The sequence below is a fragment of the Gracilinanus agilis genome, chromosome 4 (genome assembly GCF_016433145.1).
Source record: "Gracilinanus agilis isolate LMUSP501 chromosome 4, AgileGrace, whole genome shotgun sequence".
Taxonomy (NCBI): Eukaryota; Metazoa; Chordata; class Mammalia; order Didelphimorphia; family Didelphidae; genus Gracilinanus; species Gracilinanus agilis.
The window spans coordinates 228,402,803-228,420,302 of NC_058133.1; the positions used below are offsets into that span (position 1 = coordinate 228,402,803).

General features: G+C 40.7%; 1 protein-coding gene across 1 annotated transcript in view; it reads left to right on the forward strand.

The window, feature by feature from the left end:
- The window catches only part of SLC38A10 (solute carrier family 38 member 10), a 75,909-nt gene that overhangs the window by 51,272 nt on the left and 7,137 nt on the right, over positions 1–17,500 (forward strand). Inside the window, exons 11-13 of the mRNA XM_044676494.1 lie at positions 5,541–5,688; positions 16,122–16,289; positions 16,669–17,127. Coding sequence (XP_044532429.1) covers positions 5,541–5,688; positions 16,122–16,289; positions 16,669–17,127 — 775 coding nt within the window. The remainder of the gene's footprint in view (positions 1–5,540; positions 5,689–16,121; positions 16,290–16,668; positions 17,128–17,500) is intronic.

Sequence of the window (17,500 nt, forward strand, 5' to 3'; positions counted from 1 at the left end):
GATATTTCATGTTTCCTTCTATTTTTTCAGTCTTTTGGCTTTGTTTTATTTGTTCTTGTTGTCTTGAGAGATCATTAGTTTCTACTTGCTCAATTCTAGCCTTTAGGGATTGATTTTCGGCTATAATCTTTCGGTTTTCGGCCATAATCTTCTGGTATTCCTTTTCAATCTGGTCATTTCTGGTGTTCAATTTCTGAGCCTCACTTTCCAATTGCATGATTCTACCTTTTAAACAGTTATTTTCTTGCCAGATCTCTTCCATTTTCCTCAAAATCTCAGTTTTGAACTCTTCCATAGCTTGTGATCCGTTTTCCTTATTTGAGGAGGGTCCGGATGCTTGTTTGTTCTCCTCCTCTGTTTGCTCGGTTGTCTGTATTTTCTCTGTGTAAAAGCTGTCGAGTGTTAAAAACTTCTTTTTTTTGTTGTTATTCTTTCTCTTCTGAACTTCCTGAGACTGAGTAGCCATTGTTACCCCAGCAGCTTCTCAGATTTATCCTCGCGCTCAGTGTCTGTCCGCAATCTATTGGCTCCTGAGGTCTGAGTTCTGGTTTTTTCCAAGGTCAAGCCCCCTGGTCGACCCCCTTGCTTGATCCTCTGCTGGAGGTTCCTTTACAAGTCTCAGGGCGCTGCTTCCACAGTCGTATACCCGTCCACACTGGTTCCCCACTTAGGCTTTAGTTCCTGGCTGTGTCTGCCTCCACCCATGCCTCCGCAGTGCCTGCGCTCTCAGCCTGCGCTCTGCGCCCTGCGTCCTGCTCCCGCGCTCAGATTTCGCCTGCGTTTTTTGGCTTAATGGGGTCCTAAGTCTTGCTGCTCTCAGGAACAGGCCCCAGAGCTGCCAATGACTCGATGGGTGCCCCAACCTTGCTCTATTTCTTTTTAGCTGGCTTCGGAGCTATAGGTGTTGTGTGTGGAGGGGGTGGGGGTGGGGTGGTTGCTCAGCCCGCGATTTCGTGAGGGCTGTTTCACCCCTTTATAGCATGGAAATGCCTCGATTCCACGTACCTTCCATGCTGTGCCCTGTTGTGGGGGTTCCTCCGTTCGTCTGGACTTGTTTTTATGTCCCCTTGAGGAGTTTTGTGTGTTTCGGTCAGGAGAGGTTAAGAGCTGCTTCTTACTCTGCCGCCATCTTAACCCGGAACCTGATTATTACCTCTTAATGCTGTCTTCCTCTCCTTCTTATGATAGTATTTATCCCCTCCCCTTCCCATGCCCTCTTTGTGTGTAATAGAATATCCTATTTTTCTTTTTTACTCAGATTTTTCGTGGTGTCCCCTACTATTCCCCCTCTTTTTCCCTCCCCCCATGTCATCTTAGACCATTTAGTATCCTGTACTCTCACTATGAATTATTCTTCTGGTTGCTATAATAGTGAATATTATAATAGTGAATAGAGTTCACTACAGAGAATTATACATAGCATTTCTCCACCTATTAATACTGATAATTAGATCTTATTTAAGCCCTTAAAGAGTCAAGTTTAAAGGATTATGAGTTTTCTTTCTTTTCCCTCTGTTTCTTATTTACCTTTTCATGTTTCTCTTGATTTTTGTATTTGGGTATCAAACTTTCTATTTAGTCCTGGTCTCTTTTGTGCAAAAACTTAGAAATCTTCAATTTTGTTAAATGCCCATACTTTCTCCTGGAATTATATAGTCAGTTTCGATGGGTAGTTGATTCGTGGCTGAAGGCCCAGCTTTCTTGCCTTTCTGAATATCGTATTCCAAGCCTTGAGGTCTTTTAGCGTGGAGGCTGCCAGATCCTGTGTGGTCCTTATTGGTGCTCCTTGATATTTGAATTGTCTCTTTCTGGCTTCTTGTAAGATTTTTTGTTTTACTTGAAAGCTCTTGAATTTGGCTATTATATTCCTTGGTGTTGACTTTTCTGTGTCCAGTGTAGAGGGTGATCTATGGATCCTTTCAATGTCTATATTACCCTCTTGTTGTAGAACTTCAGGGCAATTTTGCTGAATAATTTCTTTAAGTATGGAGTCCAAGTTTCTATTAATTTCTGCCTTTTCTGGAAGACCAATGATTCTCAAATTGTCTCTTATAGACCGGTTTTCTTGGTCTGTCACTTTCTCATTGAGATATTTTATGTTTCCTTTTATTTTATCAGTCTTTTGACTTGTTTTATTTGTTCTTGTTGTCTTGCGAGATCATTGGCTTCTAATTGTTCGATTCTAGCCTTTAAGGACTGGTTTTCAGCTATAGTCTTTTGGTTTTCAGCCATAATCTTTTGGTTTTCCTTTTCATTCTGGTTATTTCTGGTCTTCAGTTGACTTGCCTCTCTTTCCCATTTCGAAATTCTGCCTTTTAAACTGTTATTTTCTTGCCAGGTTTCTTCCATCTTCCTCAACAATTCATTTTTGAACTCTTCAATAGCTTGTGACCAGCTTTCATTTTTTGGGGGAGGTTTGGTTATTTGTTTGTCCTCCTCTGTTGTCTGGATTTTCTCTGTGTAAATGTTGTCTAGCGTTCCAGAGTTTTTCTTGGTAATCTTTTTCTTCTGGGCTTCCCTATGGCTTGCCATTATTAGCCCCACCCCTTTTCAGCTTTGTCTTCACACTTAGGGTCTGCCTGCGCTTTCTAAGCTCCCGAGGTCTCCCGTCTTCTTGCCTCGGGGTCAGGCCTCCTGGTAGTCCCCGGTCTGCCCCTCTGCCCGAGGCTCCTTCAGTGGTCTCGGGGGCTGCTTCCACAGCTGCACTCCCGTCTGCACCGAGTCCACTGGCGCATATGCTCGGGGAAAGTCCCTGCTTTATAGATCTTTATTCGCGCCCGGGGCAGAGCCTTCACCCGGGTAGACGCTGGGGAAAGTCCCTGAGTTAGCAATCTTTCTTTGCACCCGGGGCAGAGCCTTCACCGGCTTATATGCTTGGGGAAAGTCCGTGTGTCCCCCTAGCCTCTTGGGGTCCCACGTCTGGCAGCTCACAGGTACAAGCCCTGGGGCTGCTAGTGATTTACTGGTTGCCCCAATCCTGTTTTCACTCTTGTGCGTTGGCCTTGGCGCTGTGCATGGTGTGTGTGTGTGTGGGGGTGCAGGGGCTTCTTCCTCTCATGTTTTAGTGAGAGCTGTTTCACCCCTTTATAGCGTGGAAATGCCCCAATTGTGCATACCTTCAATGCTGAGCCCTGTTGTGGGGTTCCTTCATTTGTCTGGGTTCGTTTTTATGTCTCCTTGAGGAGTCCTGTATGCTTTGGTTAGGAGAGATTGAGCAGCTGCTCCTTACTCTGCTGCCATCTTAACCGGAAGTCTGGGGGAGACTCTGCTCCATAAATTTTAAGAAAATCAAAGTGCTTTTGGAGCCTAGGAAGATTTTAATGCCCACCTGTCAGTGCTGCATCCTTTATAGCAGATTTTGCTTAGGTTTTGAGTTCTACAAAGTGAGCAGCTTCATATAGGTTCACTTTAGGAAATCATTTCTATCATTTGAAGCTTTCTGGGCCAAATGACGGTCACTGCCTAAGGTGCCAAGCTGGGCTTGCTGTGTGTGCTGCAAGTCAGCATTGCTCTGCATCGGTAATGTGGCTGGGGGAAAGAGCCTGCCCTGCATTCTTCTGGACCCTGGGGAGTATTATTAGCTCTTTGCTTCCATGAGCACTGAAACAAGCTCACCATTTCTGGTAGGGTAGGAAAAGAAAAAAAAATCTTAAGTGGACTTTTCTGGAGCTTTTAAAAATGATAAGCACAAAATTTGGGATATGGCAGGTCCTTTTTTTCCCCATGACAATCTAATTCTGGGATTGTTTGGGGCCCTAGAAGTCTTCATTATTTCTTTCTCAGTTATTATTTTAAAGAATCAACAAGAAATAGATTTGAAATCTGCTACCCTGAGACCAGTGTAAAGATTTCATGAGGATAAAGATACAAATCTCCTTGGATTATGAGGGGGGAAAAAGCATTGACCATTTATTTGCAAAATTTTGGAAGCAGTAGCTACAAACCCCTCTGGTGAAAGGGAACCAGATGTGATTCAAGCTTTTAAGTGTGCTATAGTACCATTGCTACCTGAGGAAAATAGGAGCTCTGTGTGTATTGTAAAATATGAGGAAGTTGGAAGGTGGTTGAATAGAGTAGCAAAGGAAATATTTATTCTTATAATATGGCTGTTTTACCAAGTTAATGAGGGCAGCTTTTATGTCCAGTTTCATAAGCCTTCAGAAATAGTGAATCAAAGCAGGTTAACAATTAATTATAGTTTTATGGCAAAACACTTGGAGGAGTGACTGAAAAATCAGTGGTACCTTAAAGCTCAATTTTACTGACAACAGAGATTGGGCACAACCTGACAGAGTAGTTTAAGCATAGGTACTGGTGAAAAGAGGAATCTGGGGCTAGCAGAGATTTGTCTTTTTGAAAGGGACTCACACCCATCACTCTTCTTTTCTGATGGATACTCTGTTCATTTGCTTTATTAGTCAGTCTTCTGTGTCAGTCTTTTTTCCCCCCTCCAGACTGGGTGCATTGCCTCTGAAGCAGTCTTTACTTGTGCCAGCTCTAGAATGATGTTGATACCAAAGTTAGACTTTAAACTTGGATGACTTGAGTTAAATCACATCTTGTTATTACTAGACAGTTTGTGTCCTAGCCTTGATTCCCTCACTCTGATGACTTGTACCAGAATAGTTATCTTTACAGAGTTGAATTTTGTATATGTAAACCTATAGTGTTTTGGGGGGTGAGACGATATGGTGAGTATGAAGGCTGAATTTGGGAGTGACCTTGAGAATCTTATTTCTAGCTAACAGAGTTAAGAGGTACTTGATTTCTCAAATGATGTTGGAAGGTTCACCAAGTAATTCCCGAAAGTCTTCTCTCTACATGAGACCTGGTAGATTTGTATTGATCTCCAGGAGGCAGTGAGGCATTTCCCATTTCATACGCCACTGCCCTCCTGTTTTTAGTTTTTTCTTTGTACCTGTTCCCAATACCTGCCCTCTACATCCCTCTCCCTTTGAAGGGAGCAATGAGGAGAGGCTCCAGCCAAATTATCATTCTTCCTACCCCTTTTCCCCCTCCAATCTCTAAATCTGGCTTTTTGAGAAGTTCTGTTGATGATTCCTGATTGAGCAGCATTATTGATATGTAGACCAGGTTCTAATGATAATTATAATGATCAGGTAAAAAATAATACGTCAGTGTTTAATTAAATCTCCTTAACTGTCAGTGTTGTTAGCCAGAAATCTATCCAATAGTCCCTTTCTGCAGATAATTTTTCATTTGGAGCATCAGCCAGTCATTTGGCAGTTCTGGTGCTTAGAGGAGGCTGATAGGTCCCTGCACACACATTCCTTTTCTCCCCTCTCTGTTTTAGTAATGGTTTAGCTTTTCTTTTTTTTTTTTTTTTAATACCCTTTCCCCTTATTGAAAATATATACACATATTCACAAGCCAAACCTAACCTCCTTCCCCCATTACACCAAAAGATTTCATAGATCTCAAGAGATCTCTAGTTGCTAAAAAGTAAAGATGTTGGCTTTAGACCTTTTGGAGCATTTACATTTGTTCACTGATTCTCATGTGTTCTTTACATCCTATAGTTCATTCTGTGGATAGGCTTGGGAATTCTGCTAATTAGTACCTATACTACCCTGTCTGTGAGTGAGGAGGCCCCTGTGAAAGTTGAAGCTCCTGGTCATTTTGGAGAAGTAAAAAATCTGATGGATTCAGATTCTGCCAAAATATCAGGTATGTATGCCCACTTGTTTTTTTCCCTACCCCCTCCTCATCATTTTTTTGGGGGGGGAACCTTGTAGCATTTGCAGTGACTTTGTCTTGAGAGCAATCCTGCTATCTCAGAAAGTAGTGTAGGTGTCATTTTCAGACAGGTCTTGGGGTTCCTGAGGATTTCATTTGCTTTGCCTGCTGCCATTTGCTTTATGGGAAAAGGATGGAAGGCTTTGAGATTGCTCTCAGTGGAAGAGTTTGGGATGAGTACAAATCTTGCTAATAAAGGAAGCTTTGTAAGGCTGAAACTAGAGATAGCACTGTTCTGGCCACCTGTATGAAGAGTATGAGGAGCCAAAATAGGGCTGCTCTCAGCATTTCTGCCAGCATATTGGACAAGATTTCAATAATAAGCCATTCAACACACTAAAAGGTATGTAAATTTATGGGTGCAGCTTTTTAATTTTTTTTATTTTGAGGATATAAATTTTGAGCCAGTTTTAATCTCGACAAAGCTTGTGATTATGCTTCAACTCTGTTTACTGTTTCGCATTATTTATTATTTGTTTACTAGGACTCTTGATAGAATCTTAACTCCCTTACATGGCTTAAGGACTGCCTCACAAGGCCATCTCTAGCAGGTGCTATATGACCCCTTTTCTGTTCTCATCTATGACTGTGTCCTGGGGTTGATGGGGAAGGGTTTAAAAATCTGATTTTCCATGTGTAGTAGTGGCCTTAACTAAATGTGTTTATAGGTTTATTTATTTGGAGGTCTCTTTGAGGCCTTGGAATATTTACCATAGATTGGTGGGAGAGTGAATAAAAAGAAAGGTTTTATGCAAGAGATTATACTCTCTTGAGTCTCTGGACACATTCCTGCAGAACTGCTTTGAGTGACTGTCAGGAGCAATAACTGGTAGGTTGGTGCTGTCTGCGATAACATTCATTTCTGGGGTCTTCTGTCCCTGACAATAATAGGGTTTTATAAATTCACATTAATGGTGCACCCATGCATGTCCAGCTCACACCTCCCCTACAAAGAGACACAACAGTTCTGATTTAAATTCGCTAGGCTCTCAGTCCCTTAATCATGCTCTCTGTGTGGCTGGCCTGGGAGGAGGAATGTAATCCATTGCTCTTGAATATTGGTTCACTTTTGAGTGGTAATGGCTAAATAACATCTGTTCCTGGTAGGAACTCTAGTCTCCCCACCTTCTGTAATTGACAAAATAAAGTTTTGTCAAAGATGAGAGTTAGCAAATACTATCTTGAACACTAGGCAGAAGTATATATGGTTATTTTAACCCGGTCAAGATGCTGAGGAAAGTGCTACATACAGTTAAGAGTACGGCCAATCCTTGGATTTGTTGTCCTCTTCCTTTCCCCTAATTAACATCCCTGTATATGAAAAATGTACTCTCACTAGTATTAACACCTCATAAAAATTCCATATGAGAAAACAGTCCCTCACAAGGGAAGCTCCCTCCTTTGGGAGCCACTGTGAAACTATTAGAAATGCCTAAAGATGCTTCATTTTGCCTCATTTGGTTGCACAACCCAAGTCAGCATGGCTTCCCAATCTAATGCCTTATTCTTCTGGCTGTTCCTGTCTGGCATGGGGTAAGAGTAGCCCGATTTAACCACTTAGAGGTGCTGAATCTGGTTGGGTCTCAGGGGACCAAAACAGGTGCCAGCTCTGACTGTAGAAGAGTCAGCAGGAAGAACAGTATGGACTAAGGGAAAGAGAAATATAAGTAATGACTGTGAAAACTGAGCCCAGTCTTCACAGCTTTGCCAGCTACAAAAGTGCTACTTCGTATTATGTGAAACACTGTATACTAGGTCCCCTCTAACCTACTTGATGAAGCCCATGCAGTACAGGCAGAACTTTGGCATTTCTCCGTTCCTCCCTCCGTTTCAGCATGTGATAGGCCTATCCAGTAATGAATTACTCTGCATTAATCAACACCCCCTTCTCCCTGCATTCCCTTCATTTTGTGAAAGGCTACTGCTTGTGGCTCTCTGCACTCATCAGCAGCTGCATCCTGTCATTCCAAGCATGTGCAGGACATGAGCCTGCCCTGTGCTCACCTGGGTGTCCTCCACTGGCCAACATCTGGTTTTGATTTTTTGTAAGAGGCTTTAACAGAAACACATGGCTCTTCTCTGAGCCACATGCAGTTTGGTTTTAGCGTGTTCTCAATTTTTCTTCCCCCTCTTCCCCTTTAATTGATGGGTTGCCTTGTTGAAGCAAATCTTGGAACTGTGCTGGGCCTTTAACTGTTTTGTGTTCACCATCTGACTTTTGCCTGTCAGCATGTGAGAGGAGTTTTATTGGTCTCTTTGATGTTGCAGAGGCCAAAACTGTACAGACTTTCATTAAAACCCTGCCCTGTGGGCTCTGGGATTATGAATATTAGAACATTGCCCTTTTATGTGAACACGTATTGACCAGCAAACTCTGAATAGTGTTTTCTCTAATGACACCCAAGTGCACATTATGGACCCTGACTGTATTGCTGGAGGTTTACTATCAGTGGCTCTTCGGGAGGGTATAAAACCCCTTTCAGAAATGTTCTGGTATTACATACAGTGAGAATGTATGTTAAAAGGTTGCTAAGCCTCCTGTGAAAGCTCATGAAAGCAATTACCCATTTTTTAAAAAAGCTAATTAGGCAATTTATCTTGGTGTTTGATAGCACCCTTGAGGGTCTCCTGGGTAGGATTAAGATTTTGTAATATTTTTCAGTTCTTTACTTGAATGTTACTACCTTCATTTCCACCTCCCTCCCCCTTCATTGTGCAATATTGTGTAATGAACTTTATTTGTGCCCTTTGTACATCTAGTCTCCTTTCTTCCAATAGGATTAGAAAACAATTGTACTCCTTAGTAGGCAGGAAAGATGAGCAAGGAATTGCCCATTTAGATTTTTTGAAATTAGATGATGGAAAGACATGCCTGAGCTGTTTTTTTTTTTTTTTTTTTGTATGCTCATGGATACAGGTGGTGGTATTATGGCCACATTGTCTTCTATACCCTTGACTTTGCCTTTCACATATCCAGATCTGGTAGCCATGATAACTACATTCATGACATCAGTATGGCTTCCAGTTGGTTTGTACTTTCTCAGTCCTATCTTAATCTGCTTTCTCCAAAAATGAGATCTTCCTTGATTGCCCCTGCTGCCTTCTACCAGCTGCTTAGCAAAAAGAGGTGGTGAAGTTTTAGAACTCTTTGACAAAGTGACAAAACGAGTGAGAGTGGGAAGAGACATTGACTCTGCACACTTAAGCCCTTCTCTCCTAAACTGTTAGAACAGCTTGATCCTGCTACAGCTCTCCCTTGCGCTTTGTGAGAAGTCTTTTAATAGTTCCTTTTCTGTGTCACAGGCGTTCTCCTCCTGATGTGATTTTTGTTCATTTTTACTGCTTGTGTGTCAGGAGACAACAGTGAACTAATTTCACTGATGCAATCCGATAACCTTGCTGAGCATCATAAGCAGTGCAAAAATTGAGAGGCACCACTTTCTGGGTCAGAAGGGAAAGTTCTTCCCTCTGGCTGCTGCTGGCATTTGGTGAGCATGGCTCCTTGGCCAAGACTGGTGCTGATCATGCTGATCATTGGGTTTAACTTGATATTTCCTACAGGTGGCCTGGACTGTCCCACTTAGCTAGCTGTTCCCTATTTATGGAAAAATCCATGCTTAGTGAATGGAGAGCTCTTATATTTTACTGATCTGAAGAGGAATGGGGAGGTAGATTTGGTGATGCTAATTTATCAGAGCATCACAAAGGAGGGATCCATTTGATCTTAACTCAAATGAGCCAAGAAGTGATACTATATTTGTCTGGCTCTGTCTTCCCCATTATTTTATTTCCTTCCCACTCCACCACATTTTGAAGAAAATAGAAAAGATGTTTCCTTTATAGCAACCGTAGTACACATTCTGTCTCCTCAACTTGTCCCACAACGCACGCTCTCACACACACACACACACACACTCTTATTCATTTTAGTTTTAAAAGGGCAAGTAGAATGGAATTTGTTCTAGGTAGGGCCAACAGAGAGTTAAATTTAAGGAGCAGAAGATAAAATACTTAGGCTTATTCTACCTTTGCCTTTTTACACACCTCACATTTCCTTGCTTCCTCCTCTAGAAAGGAAATTTGGAATGTAGGGCAGTTACTCTGCCACTGTTGGGGTAGCTCTAACTCTATCTATTTGATTCTTTCCTCTTGGCCAAAGATAGAACTTGAAAGAAAATCCCAATGTAAATACTGCCTTTCACTCACTTGCAAATTATCTCCTCTTTATCTCTCTCAAGATCACCTGGATTACTGAAGTTTTTAGCTATAAGCAGTAAGGAAGTGTTGAAGGAAAGGAGACCTTGGGAAATGTTGATTTTTCTTACCTTTGCCACTGACTATTGCAGTGATGGGCAACCTTTTGAGCTTGGTGTGTCAAAATTCACCAAAAAACTGAGCATAACTCAGGTGGTGTGTCATTTTGAGAAAAAAACCATAATTTCATGATATTTATAGTTTAAATTACAAAAATGTATGTGTAATATATAACTATATTTAATAAACCAAAATAGGTAAATTAATATAGGTAGAATTGTCATCTATTGAGTGTCTATACTATACTACAGCAAATGTTTCATCCTCAGCATGCAGCCCCATACTTCTCTGTAAGCGGCCCGCATGTCATAGGTTTGCCATCACCAGACTATTGGGCAAATAATCAGTGTTTTTCAGTCATATCCAACCCTTTGTGACTCCATTTGGGTTTTTCTTGGCAAAGATACTGGAGTGATTTGCCATTTTCTTCTCCAGTTCATTTTACAGATGAGGAAACTGAGGCAGAGTGAACTGACTTACCCACTATCACATGGCTAGTTAAATATCTGAGGTTGGATATGAATTCATTAAGATGAGTCTTCTTGACTCCAGGTCCAGAATTCTATCCACTGTACCATCTAGCACCCCAGTGGGCAAATACTTAAATAGGGATGATTTTTTTTAGAAAAATTATAATTTTTTGTTATTTTCGACTTGATAAACACCAACGAACATGAATTTCCCCATATACAAATAATAAAAAAAGAAAATTGCATAGGAAATTGTAAATCTCTACTACACTGAGATTTTTTCTTCTTTTTTTTTCCAAGTATACAATATATTCAACATGCTGTCTAATCTGTTGCCAAGCTTTCACAGTATCTCTCATATACAATCCCTTTTCTCCATTTAGACAGCCAGAATCCATGTGAGACCTTTATTACTGCTTTCCTGGGATATTGTAATCACCTTCCAACTGGTCTCCTCACTTCAAATTTCTCCACACTCTAGTCCATCTTCCACTCAACTTCCAATCAGCTAAGGTGATTTTTATGCAGTTCAGGTTCCATTGTGTTCTAGTTGCTTCTTCTCTTTGGCATTTAAGGCCTTTTACCACCTAGCCCCTTCCTAATCCATCAGTCTTCTTATCCTTCATATAATCTGTGATCCAACTATGTTGGCCTTCTTACTGTTCCTCACACAAGACACTCTATCTCTAGGTGCTATGCTAGATGCCTGAAATACTCTCCCTCCCCACCTTCCTTGGCTTTCTTCAAGACTCAGCTCAAATCTCACCTTCTGTAGATCTTTCCCAGTCTTTTCCCCAACCTCTTTTCTCTGTGATTAACTGACATTTACTCTGCATTTGTTCATATTTTTATGTAGTTGTTTGCATGTTGCTTAGATTGTGAGCTCCTTGAGGGCAGGGTCTGTATTTACTTTTCTTTGTATCCTTGGCTTTTAACATAGTTCCTGCCACACAGTAAGAGCTTAATAAATGCTTGTTGACTTACCGACTACTCTTTCTATCTGTCTCTGGTCTGTTTCATCTGAACATTCTTTTAAATGTATTATTTTTTTAAACCCTTACTTTCTGCCTTATGTTGTGAGGATTATTTAGTTATTAATTTAGTATTAGTGTTGGACCTAGCAGGAAGGACTGGAGAATTCCAAGATGGAACGAAGAAGCAGGAAGTGTGTTTCTTGCTCACTGAGAGAGACTCCATGGTGGTTGGGGCAAGCAGCAACTGACAACTAGGAGACACCAGATTTACCAGTGATCCTGTGGAAAGACCGTCACCTTCTTGTGGGAGATTTTGGTAGAGATTGCTAAATCCCAACCTGAGTTGCAGGTCAACTTGGGCCCAATATCAAGTATTGATTCCAAAGCAGAAGAGCAGTAAGGATTAGGTAATCAGGTTAAGTGACTTGCCCACAGTCACACAGCTAGGATTAGATGCATCACTGATGTTCTTTTCCTTGGTGGGTAGGATTATTACCATCCTTTTCCTCAAGTTGTCTCCCTCTCCAAAACAAAACAAAACAAAAAAACACCCACATTTGTAACCAGTAAATATAGCCAAACAAAATAAATACACACATTGTCCATATCTGAAGAGGTATGCCTCATTCTGTAGATCTAGTCCATTACCTCTCTGTTAGGAGGTGGGAAGCATTCTTTAACATCAGTCCTTTAGAGTCATATTTGATCATTGCAATAATCACAGTTCTGAGGTCTTTCAAAATTGATTTTCTTCACAATGTCATAGACATCTTATAAATTGTTCTTTTGATTCAGCTCACTTCATCCTGTATAAGTTCATATATATCTTCTTAGGTTTTTGTGAATCCATCCTTTTTATTATTCTTTATGGCACAATAATGTTGTATTATATTCATATACCATAATTTGTTCAGCCAATCCTGATAGATGGACACTCACTTTGTTTCTAGTTCTTTATAACAACAAAAAGTGCTACTAGGACTGTTTTGTACCTATGAGTACTTTCCTTCTCCTTTGATCTCTCTGGGCTGTATGCTTAGTAGTGATATTGGTGGGTCAAAGAGTATGCACAGCTGAGTGACTTTTGGGTATAGTTCCAAATTGCTTTCCAGAATGGCAGAACTGATTCACAGCTCCACCAAAGTACATTAGTGTGCCTGTCCTCCCACATCCCCTCCAATAATTGTCATTTTCCCTTTTTGTCATCTTTGCCCAGTCTTTCGGGAATGGGGTGGAACCTGGAAGTTGTTTTGGGACAGTGCTTTTAAAGATTAATTAAAGGTCTACATGGACTCCTAACCTTATTTTCCCCTTTTTAGACTGAAAATATGAGGAAAAAGAGAAGGGCAGGAATAATATGACATATGTCTTTGTAGTAGGTAGTTCCCCCTACTGGTAGTTTAAAGAAGTAGATTATTGATTATCTTCACTTTGAAACAACTTTTCTCTCTTCAGAATAAAAAAAAGAGGTGTCTAAATGTTTTCTAATTTAGTGATCATTCTCTTTGCTCTGTAAACTTTTTTCTTGTAGAACTATTCTGGTTCATTTGTTCTCCTGTGAAAAGAAATCCAATTACTAAATTTTCTCTTTTTCCCCAAGGAGTCCTATCTTTTTATATACATTTTTGCTATTAATTAACTTAGTGAAGTTAGCACTATTAAAATCAAACAAGCTGTGATTGAAGGTCTTTCTACCATAACCAGTGGTAATATCCTAATCAGAAGCTGCAAGGAGGGTGATCTTTTTAGGTTACTAAGTTGGAAGTTTTTATGTTAGTTTTACTACAGCTGAGAGACATTGCTGGCAAACTGTCTGAAAATGAAAAGTTTTGATATGTTTTAGGAAGCCCTGAGTGTGCAGATCTCTGCCATGTGTCAGTTCCTTTGGACAGCTGCTAAATAAAGTTGGCAGGGATGGGATGTTATCAATTGAGTGGGTTGCCATAGAAAGGCCAGACCCCTTGGTCCTGATCATAAGGTAAAACCCCCTGTTCTCTTAACTCTGTATTTTTTGTTATTGTTGTTGTAAACCAAGAAGCGTTTATCGCTTCTCAGCCTTTGCCTGTTAAATCCAATGCCACTCATAAAACATTCAGAGGCACAGCATTACTGTAACATTATCCAAAGGGACCTCAAGGGCGACTATACAGTTACAGTGATTATTACACATCCTGTGCAAAATTGTTCTCTGCAAACCATATATAGCTCCTTATAGATTTCTAAACAGCATGAGAGACCATTAATTCACACCCTGATGATGAATTTAATTTTGTTTCCTGCTGAGAAAATGACTGCTCAGAGGCAACTTTGCCTTATTACAGAATGGAGATTTTCTTTTGTGTGTGTGTTGTTTTTCTCCCTCTCCCCACTTTTTTTCCCATCCCCTTCTTAAATTTGTAACTCACTAGACATCTTTTGATTTATTGCTGAGTCTTGTTAGAGCACAGGGGCTCCTATGAGTAGGTTAATTGTATCATGGGGACTGAAGTAGTTTCACCTGCTATGTTAGATGGCCATGTACTCATTTGAATAGGTCACTTGGCTAAACTACAGCCCTGCTGCGAAAGGCTGACAATGGGGGCAGTAGGGAACGGGAGAAAGACCTTTTCTGTTAATTGCCCATTGCTCCATAGTTTGTTTAACAGAGGACATTTTAAACTATCAATAACATGTCTTCCTCCATGTGCCCACTGTTATGCTTTCCTAAGTTCTTTCATTAAGTCATTTTTTCTGTTAAAACTTTTAATTTGTTTTCTCTTCTTGTCAGGGGACAAAGAATACATCATTTTTCCTCAATGTAATTGTTCTTAAATAAACTTTTCATTTCAGTTTTCTATTTCTGGATGTAGTCCTTAAATTCAGGTAATTCCCAGATCTGTAGGGTTAGCCCAAACCTCTGTCCTGACCTCAGTTCTCACATATCCAGTTGCTTTTTGAGTATCTCGAGCTGGATATCCCATAGATATCTTAAATTCAGTATGTTCAAAAGAGAATTCATTATCTTTTCCTCAAGTCTAACTTCCCTGTTATTTAGAAGGGCACCACCCAAATCCCAGTTACTTGGGCTCAAAACCTTATCGTCAACCATGACTCTTCACTTACTCCATTCATATCCAGTCTGTTGCCAAATTTTGTTGCTTTTGCCTTCCCCAGATCTCTTAAACATATCCTATTCTCTCCACTCATAGCCACAACCCTAATGAGGCACCTCTAGTAGCCTTCAGACAGATCTCCAAGCCTCAAGTCTTTTGCCACTCCAGTCCATCTTATACTTAGCTGCCAAGATGATTTTCCTAAAGCTCAGGTTGGACCAGATCACCCACTTTCTGCCCTCTGTTCCCAAATCCAGTGGTCTTTTCTCAGTCTTTTCCCCTTAACCTTTTTACAGCCTTTGCCATTGTTGATAGCCCTGATCTCCTTGAGACCCTCTATTCTCAAGGTTTTTGGAAATACCACTCTATCCTGCTTTTCCTACCTATCAGACTGCTCCTTTTCAGGCTCCTTTGCTGGACACTTGTACAGATCCTCAGTTCTTCACTACCTCTCAACCCCCCTCACCTCTGTTCCCAAAGATTGTCGATTTCACCTTTGCAGCATCTCCTCAATATGCCTCTTCTTTGCTTTGATACTGCCACCACCCTTGTGTATGCATGCCCTCATCACTTTCCATTTGGTGCTTTGCTTCCAAAGTAGAAAAATGAGTTTTCTTCTCTTCTTGAGAAGCCATGCCTCTGAAATAGTGAACAGAAGAAATTACCCTGGTTTATTGTGTTGAACTTTTCCCAGTTATTTTTTTGTTCTCTAGTGTATAGAATCCCCTATTCCTCCCAAAGCCTCCAGAATGAAGTAGCTTCCTGAAAAAAAAAAAAAAAAAGCATTGTGATACTATGTTGAAGGTTGTTTTCCTTAAGGAATATAACTAGTGACAATGGCCATGTGAATCTTTTTTTAAATTTTGGTAACAATCTATACACTTTGTAATATAAAAGACAGGAAAGGTTACAGTTTTAGCAGAGTAGCCACCCTTCACTCCTTTTTTTGTATCTTCTCTTTGGTAATTCATCTACTCTTGCAAGTTAGTGAGAACAAACATTTTAAAAAAACACAACTATTTCATCAGTTCCTTTAAACAGTAACTTTATGGCTCCTCCTCCCCACCCATTTCATTGAAAGGATCTAGCATTTTGGCATAGTCATGGCCCCCAGAGCTGGAGAAGTATAGGAAGCATAGACTAATATGGAAATTTGCTCCAATATGAATTCTATTAAAATACTTAGAATTTGGTAACCCATTGGAGAATTAAAGATGGGTCTATGCTGCCACCTGGTGGCATGAGCTTGTTTGTGAATGGCACCTTGTTCATTCCACATCTTGCTAGGTATAAATTGCATTTTGACATTTTTGCTAGGAACATACATGAAAAATGACAGTTTTCTTTATTTCATAGTTGCTAATGATTGAAAGAGGGTGGAGAGAAGCTGCCCGGCCTCTGCCATTTCCTGGTGAAATGTGATTACAGCCCAGAAAAATTGTCCCAATTCCTTCTGTTGATTGACAGTGCAGCCATGTGGAAACCATGTTCAATTAACTGTGCTATGCTTATAGTCCAGAACCCAGTTGTTGAAGTGGCCAAGGACAGCCGTGATAAGCTGAAACTGCCGAATAAGAAAGATGAAGTGGAGCCACCTCAGATCAAAGGTCCTGTGAATGTGCCCCAAAGGGATGAGCACAAGGAGAAACAGGAGGAGGTGCAACTTGATCGTCCTGATCAAGGTAGTGTGGTATCAGGAGGCCAGGTGGAAGGTGTGGGAACAAAGAGGGAGAAGCTTTATACACACCAAAAAAAGAATTTCCACTGTTGTGTGATATTTTCTCTTTAGCTCTGTTGAAAATTCTGATCATTGCCATCCTTTTTACCTTTTGGATGTGGTTGACTTCCTTACAAGTCAAAGTAGCTTCCCAGTGGCTATTCCTTCTATAATCTGCTAGAAATAATATCAATTCTTGACTCATCAACAAGTTATATTTTTAAGAAGCAGTAGCACATGTTGATTTGTATTCTTCTAGAGATTGATTCCATACTATATTCTCTACATTAGGGGGTCTCTGATATAAACCAGGTTCCAAAGATGTTTAATGAATATCATTTTAGGTATTGCTTTACCTGTGGGAGACCACCGCCATGAGCCTCCAGTGCCACGAGATGAAGTTGTGGTAGATGAGGGTCAAGACAGAGAACCAGAGGAAGAGAAACTCCCATCCAAAGGCACTAATGTAAAAGCCCTAGGGGGAAAGAAGGACCAGGCAAATTCTGAAAAAGAAGAAAATGAGCCACAGAACAAAGAAGAAGAGGGGGATCAAGCCTCAAAAAAACTGGACAATTCTGAAGATCTCCCAAAGATCCTGGAACCAAAGGGCCAACCAGCCATTCAGCCAGCATATGAAGATGACCTAAGACCAGGCAATAAAGATCTCCAGCCAGAGGCCCAGGTTGTAATTTCCAATGACCAAAAGAAAGCCAGTATTGTAGGTGAAAGGGAGAACGCAAACAACGTTCAATTGCCAGGAAAAGTAGAGGAGATTATTAAATCCATGGAAAAGATTGATACTGGTAGGTATCATCCTTTGTGACTCATCTTGGCAAATTCTCCTCTTGTGCTGTAATTCTCCAGGACTGGGAGAAAAACTAGGTTGGGGAAAAGTCCCCTATGTCCCAGTGTTTCTTTTTCATTTCACAAGATTAGCATGTGAATGTAGCAGCCCCTTCAGCAGCTGTTGGGGAAAATGAAGAATCTGGTGGCTTGACAGCTACTATAATATCTGTCAAACAATTGTTTGCTAGACTACTAAATGTCAGGTGCCATGCTGTTCTTGTGTGTCTGGGAGCACACTGGGGACAAAGAGCTGGGAGCATTTGACAGGTAACACATTGTTAAGTGCCCATCTAAAAGCTAGTTAGGACTGTTCTTGCATTTTAATTGGCC